The following is a 13,358-nucleotide window of genomic DNA, read 5'->3' as shown; positions in this document are numbered from 1 at the left end:
TGGGCTTGTGACATGACACGGGTGCGTCCATTTTACAGTGTCGCCTTAAAGTGAATAAAATTTTATTATTTTTGCGATACAGTCATGCTTGGACATATTATAATAACGCCCCTCAAACATTTACGCAGAACGATATTTTTAGAGTCGGAAAACCAACATTGCACGTGGGATGATCAGAGACAGTGAAAGTCCGTGCACGTGCTAGGTATGACCAGACGGATCCATTTCTAGCGGAGGTTGAGTAGGATACCACAGTCAAGACTGTTGACGCAATATATTTCAGTTTTGTTTTCATTTTAATCATTAAAATATAATGTTACCCAAATATCAAAAGTTCATCACTTAATATGAATATGATCTTGAAGGTTTTACAGCGCTGGGGTGTGTGAGACACTGAGTGTCCCGCCCTCAGAGAGACACTTGTGACGCCATCCCAACTGTTGAGCCACTGCTGACTGGCTCAGCGAGTTACACAGCATGGACAGTGGAAGACAGTCACGGATGACGACAAACCATGGAAGTCAGAAGTATCTCTCAACCAGAAGTAAGTGATATACCTGACTTTAGATAGGACTGGGAGGTGTAGGGGGAGGAGGGAGATGTGGGGGGAGGAGGGAGGAGTTGGGCATACGCGGCCAAGGAATGGGGTGTTGAAGATATGAAGACCAAAAAAGGGGAAATGTGAGCTATAAGATGGGATACACTTCGCGATTTATACCAGGGGTATGTGGCAAATTTATTCTAAGGTGTAGGTAGTAAAATATACACTGAAGAGGGAAGGGATAAAGCGATTTATATTGGGAGGGTGGGGTAGAGAGATATGTACTGAAGAGTGGGTAGGGGTAGAAATACTTTTGGGGGTGGGGTAAAGATTCATAGAGAAGGGGATTGATACTGAAGACGAGGTGTGAAGTGGAACGTTTTATAGAGGAAGGGATGGAAGTAGAGAGATTTACATTGGGATAGGGGTAGAGAGGTTTATACTGGGATGGGGGTAGAGAGGTTTATACTGGGATGGGGGTAGAGAGGTTAATACCGAAGGGATGGGGGTAGAGGAGGTTTATACTGGGATGGGGGTAGAGAGGTTTATACTGGGATGGGGGTAGAGAGGTTAATACCGAAGGGATGGGGGTAGAGAGGTTTATACTGGGATGGGGGTAGAGAGGTTTATACTGGGATGGGGGTAGAGAGGTTAATACCGAAGGGATGGGGGTAGAGAGGTTTATACTGGGATGGGGTTAGAGAGGTTTATACTGGGATGGGGGTAGAGAGGTTAATACCGAAGGGATGGGGGTAGAGAGGTTTATACTGGGATGGGGGTAGAGAGGTTTATACTGGGATGGGGGTAGAGAGGTTAATACCGAAGGGATGGGGGTAGAGAGGTTTATACTGGGATGGGGGTAGAGAGGTTAATACCGAAGGGATGGGGGTAGAGAGGTTAATACTGGGATGGGGGTAGAGAGGTTAATACCGAAGGGATGGGGGTAGAGAGATTTACAATGGGATGGGGGTAGAGAGGTTAATACTGGGATGGGGGTAGAGAGGTTTATACTGGGATGGGGGTAGAGAGGTTTATACTGGGATGGGGGTAGAGAGGTTAATACCGAAGGGATGGGGGTAGAGAGGTTTATACTGGGATGGGGGTAGAGAGGTTAATACCGAAGGGATGGGGGTAGAGAGGTTTATACTGGGATGGGGGTAGAGAGGTTAATACCGAAGGGATGGGGGTAGAGAGGTTAATACTGGGATGGGGGTAGAGAGGTTAATACCGAAGGGATGGGGGTAGAGAGATTTACAATGGGATGGGGGTAGAGAGGTTAATACTGGGATGGGGGTAGAGAGGTTTATACTGGGATGGGGGTAGAGAGATATACAATGTGATGGGGGTAGAGAGGTTAATACGGAAGGGATGGGGGTAGAGAGGTTTATACTGGGATGGGGGTAGAGAGGTTTATATTGGGATGGGGGTAGAGAGATATACAATGTGATGGGGGTAGAGAGGTTTATACTGGGATGGGGGTAGAGAGATATACAATGTGATGGGGGTAGAGAGGTTAATACCGAAGGGATGGGGGTAGAGAGATTTACAATGGGATGGGGGTAGAGAGGTTAATACCGAAGGGATGGGGGTAGAGAGGTTTATACTGGGATGGGGGTAGAGAGGTTAATACCGAAGGGATGGGGGTAGAGAGGTTTATACTGGGATGGGGGTAGAGAGGTTAATACCGAAGGGATGGGGGTAGAGAGGTTTATACTGGGATGGGGGTAGAGAGGTTAATACTGGGATGGGGGTAGAGAGGTTAATACCGAAGGGATGGGGGTAGAGAGATTTACAATGGGATGGGGGTAGAGAGGTTTATACTGGGATGGGGGTAGAGAGGTTAATACCGAAGGGATGGGGGTAGAGAGGTTTATACTGGGATGGGGGTAGAGAGGTTTATACTGGGATGGGGGTAGAGAGGTTAATACCGAAGGGATGGGGGTAGAGAGGTTTACAATGGGATTGGGGTAGAGAGGTTTGTACTGGGGTGTGGATGGGGTAGAAAGACTTATACTGGGGTGTGCGTGGGGTGGGATGGGCTTGGGGTAGAAAGACTTATACTGAAGGGCAGTGGATGTAGAGATATTTATACTGAAGAGGGTTGTGGGTAAACAGATTTATACTGAAGTGGGATAGGGATAGAGCGATTTATACTGAGGAGTGGTGGGGTAGAGGGATTTATACTGAAGGGTTTATACTGATCGTAGAAAGATGTATACTTCAGAAGGATGGAGCAAAGAGATGTGTACGGAAAAGAGATGGGGTAGAGATGTTTATACTGAAGAGTGGTGGGGATGTAGAGATTATTACTGAAGGTGGGGTGGTTTGGGGTGAGAAAGATGGAAGGGGTGGAGTAAAGACACTTGTACTGAAAAGGGATGGGGATAGAGAGATTTATACTGAAGATGATGGGGATAGAACGATTTATACTGAAGATGATGGGGATAGAACGATTTATATTGAAGATGATGGGGATAGAACGATTTATACTGAAGACTAGGATTTGGGGTATTTTATACTGAGGGGGCGCAGTGGTAGACACATGTATACTGGAGAGGGATGGGGTTGAGATATTTATACAGAGGGGGTGTGGTAAAGGCATTTGTACTGTGGGGTGGTCGAGGGGTAGGGTAGAGAGATTTATACTGAAGGGGTAGGAGTAGAATGATTTATACTGAAGAGGGTTGGAGTAGATAGGTTTATACTAAAGGGAGTAGGAGTAGGGAGATTTATACTGAAGGGGGTAGGAGTAGAGAGATTTATACTGATGGGGGTAGGAGTAGTTATATTTATACTGAAGGGGTAGGAGTAGATAGATGTATACTGAAGGGGTAGGAGTAGAAAGATTTATACTGAAGAGGGTAGGAGTAAAGAGATTTATACTGAAGGGGTAGGAGTAGAAAGATTTATACTGAAGGGGGTAGGAGTAAAGAGATTTATACTGAAGGGGGTAGGAGTAGAGAGATTTATCTTAAAGGGGGTAGGAGTAGAGAGATTTATACTGAAGGGGGTAGGAGTAGAGAGATTTATCTTAAAGGGGATATGAGTAGAGACATTTAAACTGAAGGGGGTAGGGGTAGAGAGATTTATATTGAAGAGGGTAGGAGTAGAGATATTTATACTGAAGGGGGTAGGAGTAGGGAGATTTATACTGAAGGGGGTAGGAGTAGAGAGATTTATACTGAAAGGGTAGGAGTAGAGATTTATACTGAAGGGGGTAGGAGTAGAGAGATTTATACTGAAGGGGGTAGGAGTAGAGAGATTTATTCTGAAAGGGTAGGAGTAGAAAGATTTATACTGAAGGGGGTAGGAGAAGAAAGATTTATACTGAAGGGGGTAGGAGTAAAGAGATTTATACTGAAGGGGGTAGGAGTAGAGAGATTTATACTGAAGGGGGTAGGAGTAGAGAGATTTATACTGAAGGGGTAGGAGTATAGAGATTTATACTGAAGGGGTAGGACAAGAGAGATTTATACTGGGGATGGAGAGATTTAAACTCAAGGGGGGAGAGTTAGGTGGGGGTAGAGTGAATTATTTTGAAGGGGGTGAGGTATTGAGAGATTATTACTACAGGGGTGAGGTCAAGAGATTTATAATGTAGAGTAGGGGTGGGGGTAGATAGATTTGCGTTCCTTTCTCACGCCAGAAATCTATTGTTGTGGGTTCGAATCCCGATTCGCCCCGATAATGTTTCTAGGTTTTTCATGTGTGCTCGTGGGTTTTACCAAAATGGTTACCATACATCACTTCAGGCCTTCCTCCCACCTTAAGCTAACACGCTTTAATATAACTGGAATACTCAACTCACTCACGCACTCACTCGTTCACTCACACTCACCCCAACTTTTTGTTCTATTTCTTGATGGCCTGGTATGATGGAACTGTGTTTCACTGGGGGTAGTTTTGGGGTCGTGAACTTTGAATTATACATATATTTGCTTTTGTTTATTGTGTAAATACACACACACATGTGGTGAATAAAACTCAACCATGCCTGACATTTTGTTATTAATATACATGTATACATGGACGAGTAAAGTCACAATGACGATCCAAATGTTCCATTTTATCATGATGATGCTTGATTGCACACTACTATCTTTACTGTGCTATTATTGTGGAAGTTTGTAAAGAAAATGGGACGTTATTAAAACAACACGATCAAGGAAACGTTCTTCATGTCTCTCACTTGGGGGGTACAGGCCGTCCAATCGTCTAAGGCGCCGCGATTCGTTATGCAGAGTTGCGTCCCTTGGGCACGCAAGAAACCTATGTTTGTGGGTTTGTCAGCACCATACCCGTGCTCGTGGGTTTCACCGAAGTGGTAAACGTCTGAGACCTGCATCATTTCCTCACAATGGTAATATTGATAAATGTAATGTAAGGCTCAAGAACCCCTGAATATCCTGGAGTCAGGTTGTATTATACATGTGGCGTTATGGTAGCCCAGTGGTTAAAGCGTTCGTTCGGGTTCAATTCCCCATATGTGTGAAGCTCATTCCTGGTGTCCCCACATGGAATATTGCTAAAAGCGGTGTAAAACCATTCCCACTCCAGATACAAATATACACAGTTGCCATGGTAACTGTTTTTTGTACTAACAACTCATTTTGATTTTAGTCTGAACTTTGAACACTTCAGAGACTAGCTTATGTATGGTTACATACAGTGATATGTTGTTATGGTTGTATGCTCATCTGTGATATTCTAGGGGGGTTTTCTGTCCATCGACGACAGGTCTTTATTTAATCTAAACATATGTATTCTTAATGTATAACTTCTCGTCAAGATATTGCTGATATTGCCGATGTAACGTTAAATTTTAACTCACTCACTCACTGAATAGCAGGGAACACAGACCTTCAAGATGTAACACGATTATGTATCTAGCATTTCCATCTTTGTTTCAGATGTCCTGTCACTGATTGTGTTGTGTGCTTTCACGGTCCTCGTGACGTACCAGTGGCGTCATGAGGTACAAGTCTACCACATGTTCATTAACGGCTCACTGTCGTCCTTGACCTTTGCCCCAGCTCGTCCTGCCACGTTAAGCAGGAATCAGAACGCAACGGCCAGTACCGTCGTGACAACCCGTACCAACCTAGCAACCTTTCCCACTAGAAACAACGCTACAACCACGTCTCCCCAAACAGTGTTCACCACATCACAAACAGTGTCCAGTGTGTGTAGAAACCCTTTCAGGGAGGAGTATCTGAGGAAACAGGACTACTTGTGCTCCAGGCCGCTAGGAAGATTTGGCAATCTGATGTTTATCTATGCATCTTCCTATGGAATAGCGACCTACAATAACAGAACGCTGATTATGGGCAAGGCGTTGATGTTGACTGACTATTTCAATCTTAATGTCCTATTAGTGGATGATTTTGAATGTGTCGTCACGGGAACGAAGGGAGTAGGTCCAAGGCAGGCTTGTGCGTTCGACGAGAGACTCATGCATATAGCCATAGGAGAGAACGTTTGCATTGGGAACTATTTACAATCATACAAGTACTTCGAGCATGTTCAGGAAGCAATCAAGAAACAATTTACATTCAAGAAGGAAATCAGAGACAAAGCGATGGGCATTATAGATGGGGCTATAAACACATTCCATAAACGTAATACGACCTTGAAGGACACCCGCCTCGTGTTGGTTGGCGTCCATGTGAGACGGGGCGATATGGTTAAGAACAAATTTGGTTATGCAGTTGCAACGCCAGAATATTTAGCAAATGCCACTCAGTATTACCGGGACAAGTTCCCCAATAGGTTGTTTATTGTGTGTTCTAATGGAATGGCATGGACAAAGCAACACGTCGTTGGTGATGACGTCTTCTACGTGGAGGGGAACACGTTTGAAGTTGACATGGCGGTGTTGGTGAGCTGTAACCACAGTCTGACCACTGTGGGATCCTTCAGTTGGTGGGCGGGGTTCCTGGCAGGGGGACAGGTTGTGTACTATCAGTGGCCAGCCATCGAGAAGTCAGGAATTCGGAGACACTTCTCAGCCAATTACACAGATTTCTTCCCCCCTTCCTGGATCGGGATGTAGTGACCACATGGTGCCGTGTATTCACATCGCTTCTGTATTGCTTCATTGAAGGGACTCACGTGTTATAGATATTTTTTATTAAATATAGTTTTATTCACTATTTCCAGGGAGGTACGGGTGGCCCAGTCGTCGAAGGCGCCGCGATTCACTGTACAGAGATGCATCCCTTGGGCACGCCAGACGCCTATGATTGTGGGTTCGAATCCCGGTTAGCCCCGATTATGTGTCTAGGTTTGTCAGCACCATACCCGTACTCGTGGGTTTCACCGAAGTGGTAAACGTCTCAGACCTGCATCACTTCGGGCTTTCCTCCCACATTAAGCTGACACGCTGTGGTATAACTGGAATACTGTTAAAAGCGGCGTTAAACCCAACTCACTCACTCACTCACTCACTCACTCACTCACTATTCCCAGAGTGCTTCGTGCTGATTGGGTGAGGATGGGTCTTGGTTCATTATGGTAAATCTGGGCTGCCATGTGCTGTTGGTGCTGCTGTAGCATGCCCGTGTGTGGTGTAACTCCATCAGTGTTACGACGGGTGGCATTGAGGGTGCAGCTCGTGTTCGCGTACCCACAAGGGTACACGTGTGAAGCACATCTTGGATTATTGCTGCGAAAGGTGACGTGTACATTAAGTCGGGCTTTTAGCTCTTTTACATAATAATTTGATTTAAATCTAACTTATACCATACAGGAAAGGCCCCCGGACTACAATCGTTATAAGACACTCAGTATTACACTCACTATTATACTTTACGTTTGCTGTCATCTGGCGCGACAGCGACGAGTCGAAAACAAGGTGCTTTTCAGTGTAAAGACGGCATTTTTATTTCATACCAGAGCAATTTTGTGTCAGTTGTAGCTTAATTGGGCTATTTTTGGATGTAATGCCTTTGTGTGATGATGCATAAATCCTGAGATATTTAGCAAAACAAAAGCTCGTTTGTTAACACTTGATTTCGGATCGCCGCACAAACAATGAATGAAAATCCAGTAAATCACAACTGTGTGATAAGTACTATAAAACAGCTGACAGAAATAATGGTCAACAGAAATTGAGCGACCTTCCTTGAAAGTGTCAAAGGCAGGAATGACACCCAACACGGTCTACAGGCGCAAACGTTCTTGCTTAGTATATTTGACGTCAACACTTAGCTTTCTTCTAATACTTGGTATCAACATTTATAGTTCATGATTCCCTACTTATTATAAGAGTATATTGTTATCTTTGTTTGACACAAGCCTTACTGAGCTGCACGTCCCCTCAGACTCCGTGTCCTCCGTGGTCTGTAGTGATGGTCTTCATTGGATGTGGCAGGGGCCCGTGTACCACTGGACAACCGTTTCAGCATCGTGCTGGTAGTAATGCCCGGCTTGTGACGCTGACTTAAGTGATCCAGCTGCACTATGATTCGATATGTTACTGCAAGTAAATAAATTGCCATTAAATAACTTGAAAACTAATATTCTGTTTGATATCCAATCTGCATATACCAACGGGGAACAAAATGCTTCATACCAAGTGATGTAAATGACGTAATTGAAAAAAACATGTTAGGTCAATAGTCTGATCAATCGTTCATCATAACATAATTGATTTAACAATGTCACTATCAGGTGTGACCATCGTTTCCATGGATACAGGCGAGGCAGCCGCGGCCCATTGTAGACAACAGATAATTGAAAACAGTTAGAAATAGAATATAATTCCAGCGAATGGTACGACAGGGCGCCCAATTTCGTCAGTTTATTCGCAATAACCAAATCAGTTCGCCTGCTATGTGTGATACCGCCCCACATTACGACACGACCGCCCCTATACCGATCATTGGCAAGAATTGTTGACAAGACGTACGGCTCGCCATTACGTCGCCAATAAGGTTTTCTGCCATTTGTGAACCTGATGCGAAACCTTGATTTCTCTGTAAACATGGTGTAACGTGAAGGTCCGGGTAGAAGAGGTCTCCAGCAACCCATGCTTGCCATAAAAGGCGACTATGCTTGTCGTAAGAGGCGACTACCGGGATCGTCTGGTCAGGCTCGTTGACTTGGTTGATGCATGTCATCGCATCCCAATTGCGTGGATTGATGCTCATGATGTCAATCACTGGATTATCTGGTCCAGACCCGATTATTTACAGACCGCCGTCGTATAGCTGGAATATTGCTAAGTGTGGCGTTAAACAACAACCAATCACCATTTTTTTCGCTGCCTATGGTCACCCGGTTGGTAGCAGTAGATGTTGAAATTCGCCTTCCTGTTACTGTAAGTGTCCATTGTTTGGCCCAGCATGCCCAGGTCTCATTCCATCCCCAGCCAGGGTACTTGTCCCACAGTCGAGAAATTACACTTTTTGATTTGCCCAACATTCGGGAAACTTCGGATATTGCCACCACCCCTTGAGCCCTTAACTGTTCGGATTGATCATTAATGATTTACTACTGAAGATGGATTTGGAAAGGGAATTCAGTTTCATGTAAAACTTATTCAGTTCTCTCCTTATATTTGTTGATGTGTAGTGCGAGACACTGTGCTTAGTTTGCAGACTGTTTTATCTTCTTTAACAATATTGTTATAAGTATCAATTGTTTATTAATATAGATAAAACGAAAGTAGCCGTGTTTAAATCTGGTGTTGTTCCCTCAAGACACGAAAAGTGGTATCCTAAAGGTGTAAACTGTATTTCATTTTATAAATAATTACCGTTTTGTTTTCTCAAATATTGACTTGCAGTAAATGCTCTTCTTCAAGCTGAGCATGTGCTATCGAGTACATTAGCTTCTCTCTCACACGTTAAGACTATACCTGTAAGGTTATGTTGTTTCATGTGTAACTCTGAAACATCTCGATTGTACGTTAAATGATCAACCTAAAGCCATGCAGAGTTTGGGAGACTCCAGTACCTTCTTCACCTCAGTGGGGGCACGGGTGGCCCAGTCGTCGAAGGCGCCGCGATTCACTGTACAGAGATGCATCCCTTGGGCACGCCAGACGCCTATGATTGTGGGTTCGAATCCCGGTTAGCCCCGATTATGTGTCTAGGTTTGTCAGCACCATACCCGTGCTCGTGGGTTTCACCGAAGTGGTAAACGTCTCAGACCTGCATCACTTCGGGCTTTCCTCCCACATCAAGCTGACACGCCGTGATATAACTGGAATACTGTTAAAAGCGGCGTTAAACCCAACTCACTCACTCTTCACCTCAGTAAAGTCTTCAAAACGTTTTAGGTGGATGTGTGGGGGACATTTCGAAATTTCACGCATCAGTGACAGAAATGATAGCCGATTCAATTCCCTATTTTGAATTGTACCATATAGTCCGGTGTTTTTTCAGGTGATCAATTCACTCGCCTTTGCATGTGTTTGTGACGGGTGCCATGGGTGTGGAGGATACGCTCACCTTTTCGCGAACACCTGGTGTCATCACTTTTTGATAGTGATTCATAGCAGAGATTTCTATTAAATATGTAAAGGGTTTTGTCGTTTTTATTAACCTTACAGTATGTAAGCCTTGTATTACGTTTTGTTGCAAAGAGATCAGTATGCACAAATCTACCCGTGAAGATTCCGGGGTAGAATAGGTCTTCAGCAACCCATGCTTGCCGTAAAAGGTGACTATGCTTGTCGTAAAAGGCGACTAACGGGATCGGGTGGTCAGGCTCGTTGACTTGGTTGATGTATGTCATCGATCCCAATTGCATGGATCGATGATCATGATATTAATCACTGGATTGTCTGGTCCAGATGCGATTATTTACAGACCGCCGTCATATAGCTGGAATATTGCTTAGTGCGGCGTTAAACAACAATCCAACCAACCACAACTCTCGTTTTCCTAAAAGGAGCTACAATATGTTATTACAGTTGGCGATGAATGGTAATATTAACTGGGTGCCACGATTAAGATCTCTTTGGTTGATGCATGTCATCGTATCCCAATTGCGTGGATCGATATTGATAATATTGATAAAAGTAATGTAAGGCTCAAGAACCCCTGAATATCCTGGAGTCAGGTTGTATTATACATGTGGCGTTATGGTAGCCCAGTGGTTAAAGCGTTCGTTCGGGTTCAATTCCCCATATGTGTGAAGCTCATTCCTGGTGTCCCCACATGGAATATTGCTAAAAGCGGCGTAAAACCATTCCCACTCCAGATACAAATATACACAGTTGCCATGGTAACTGTTTTTTGTACTTACAACTCATTTTGATTTTAGTCTGAACTTTGAACACTTCAGAGACTAGCTTATGTATGGTTACATACAGTGATATCTTGTTATGGCTGTATGCTAATCTGTGATATTCTAGGGGGGTTTTCTGTCCATCGACGACAGGTGTTTATTTAATCTAAACATATGTATTCTTAATGTATAACTTCTCGTCAAGATATGGCTGATATTGCCGATGTAACGTTAAATTTTAACTCTCACTCACTGAATAGCAGGGAACACAGACCTTCAAGATGTAACACGATTATGTATCTAGCATTTCCATCTTTGTTTCAGATGTCCTGTCACTGATTGTGTTGTGTGCTTTCACGGTCCTCGTGACGTACCAGTGGCGTCATGAGGTACAAGTCTACCACATGTTCATTAACGGCTCACTGTCGTCCTTGACCTTTGCCCCAGCTCGTCCTGCCACGTTAAGCAGGAATCAGAACGCAACGGCCAGTACCGTCGTGACAACCCGTACCAACCTAGCGACCTTTCCCACTAGAAACAACGCTACAACCACGTCTCCCCAAACAGTGTTCACCACATCACAAACAGTGTCCAGTGTGTGTAGAAACCCTTTCAGGGAGGAGTATCTGAGGAAACAGGACTACTTGTGCTCCAGGCCGCTAGGAAGATTTGGCAATCTGATGTTTATCTATGCATCTTCCTATGGAATAGCGACCTACAATAACAGAACGCTGATTATGGGCAAGGCGTTGATGTTGACTGACTATTTCAATCTTAATGTCCTATTAGTGGATGATTTTGAATGTGTCGTCACGGGAACGAAGGGAGTAGGTCCAAGGCAGGCTTGTGCGTTCGACGAGAGACTCATGCATATAGCCATAGGAGAGAACATTTGCATTGGGAACTATTTACAATCATACAAGTACTTCGAGCATGTTCAGGAAGCAATCAAGAAACAATTTACATTCAAGAAGGAAATCAGAGACAAAGCGATGGGCATTATAAATGGGGCTATAAACACATTCCATAAACGTAATACGACCTTGAAGGACACCCGCCTCGTGTTGGTTGGCGTCCATGTGAGACGGGGCGATATGGTTAAGAACAAATTTGGTTATGCAGTTGCAACGCCAGAATATTTAGCAAATGCCACTCAGTATTACCGGGACAAGTTCCCCAATAGGTTGTTTATTGTGTGTTCTAATGGAATGGCATGGACAAAGCAACACGTCGTTGGTGATGACGTCTTCTACGTGGAGGGGAACACGTTTGAAGTTGACATGGCGGTGTTGGTGACCTGTAACCACAGTCTGACCACTGTGGGATCCTTCAGTTGGTGGGCGGGGGTCCTGGCAGGGGGACAGGTTGTGTACTATCAGTGGCCAGCCATCGAGAAGTCAGGAATTCGGAGACACTTCTCAGCCAATTACACAGATTTCTTCCCCCCTTCCTGGATCGGGATGTAGTGACCACATGGTGCCGTGTATTCACATCGCTTCTGTATTGCTTCATTGAAGGGACTCACGTGTTATAGATATTTTTTATTAAATATAGTTATATTCACTATTTCCAGGGAGGTACGGGTGGCCCAGTCGTCGAAGGCGCCGCGATTAACTGTACAGAGATGCATCCCTTGGGCACGCCAGACGCCTATGATTGTGGGTTCGAATCCCGGTTAGCCCCGATTATGTGTCTAGGTTTGTCAGCACCATACCCGTACTCGTGGGTTTCACCGAAGTGGTAAACGTCTCAGACCTACATCACTTCGGGCTTTCCTCCCACATTAAGCTGACACGCTGTGGTATAACTGGAATACTGTTAAAAGCGGCGTTAAACCCAACTCACTCACTCACTCACTCACTCATTCACTCACTCACTCACTCACTCACTCACTCACTCACTCACTATTCCCAGAGTGCTTCGTGCTGATTGGGTGAGGATGGGTCTTGGTTCATTATGGTAAATCTGGGCTGCCATGTGCTGTTGGTGCTGCTGTAGCATGCCCGTGTGTGGTGTAACTCCATCAGTGTTACGACGGGTGGCATTGAGGGTGCAGCTCGTGTTCGCGTACCCACAAGGGTACACGTGTGAAGCACATCTCGGATTATTGCTGCGAAAGGTGACGTGTACATTTAGTCGGGCTTTTAATTCTTTTACATAATAATTTGATTTAAATCTAACTTATACCATACAGGAAAGGCCCCCGGACTACAATCGTTATAAGACACTCAGTATTACACTCACTATTATACTTTACGTTTGCTGTCATCTGGCGTGACAGCGACGAGTCGAAAACAAGGTGCTTTTCAGTGTAAAGACGGCATTTTTATTTCATACCAGAGCAATTTTGTGTCAGTTGTAGCTTAATTGGGCTATTTTTGGATGTAATGCCTTTGTGTGATGATGCATAAATCCTGAGATATTTAGCAAAACAAAAGCTCGTTTGTTAACACTTGATTTCGGATCGCCGCACAAACAATGAATGAAAATCCAGTAAATCACAACTGTGTGATAAGTACTATAAAACAGCTGACAGAAATAATGGTCAACAGAAATTGAGCGACCTTCCTTGAAAGTGTCA

The 13,358-nt window shown here is 44.4% G+C and overlaps 2 protein-coding genes across 2 annotated transcripts; both read left to right on the top strand.

The window, feature by feature from the left end:
- The first annotated feature begins 465 nt into the window (after positions 1-465).
- LOC139444579 (galactoside alpha-(1,2)-fucosyltransferase 2-like) lies at positions 466-6,638 on the top strand. Its single transcript, XM_071225461.1, has 2 exons — positions 466-544; positions 5,452-6,638. Exons 1-2 carry the CDS (start codon positions 478-480, stop codon positions 6,591-6,593), a joined length of 1,209 nt encoding a protein of 402 aa, XP_071081562.1. The 5' UTR covers positions 466-477; the 3' UTR covers positions 6,594-6,638.
- Positions 6,639-10,466: 3,828 nt separating this feature from the next.
- LOC139444580 (galactoside alpha-(1,2)-fucosyltransferase 2-like) lies at positions 10,467-12,288 on the top strand. Its single transcript, XM_071225462.1, has 2 exons — positions 10,467-10,473; positions 11,102-12,288. Exons 1-2 carry the CDS (start codon positions 10,467-10,469, stop codon positions 12,241-12,243), a joined length of 1,149 nt encoding a protein of 382 aa, XP_071081563.1. The 3' UTR covers positions 12,244-12,288.
- The last annotated feature ends 1,070 nt before the right edge of the window (positions 12,289-13,358 follow it).

Source organism: Haliotis cracherodii, unplaced genomic scaffold (assembly GCF_022045235.1).
Source record: "Haliotis cracherodii isolate W230 unplaced genomic scaffold, xgHalCrac1.p SCAF_56, whole genome shotgun sequence".
NCBI lineage: Eukaryota > Metazoa > Mollusca > Gastropoda > Lepetellida > Haliotidae > Haliotis > Haliotis cracherodii.
Note: the sequence above shows the minus strand (reverse complement) of the source record. Positions and strands in the feature narration are given on the sequence as shown.

What these genes read in the sequence shown, in the direction of transcription:
- LOC139444579 (XM_071225461.1), top strand. Translation starts at nt 478, where the DNA reads ATGGACAGTGGAAGACAGTCACGGATGACGACAAACCATGGAAGTCAG. An exon ending in GAAGTATCTCTCAACCAGAA is followed by an intron (nt 545 to 5,451) that starts GTAAGTGATATA and finishes TCTTTGTTTCAG; the next exon opens with ATGTCCTGTCACTGATTGTG.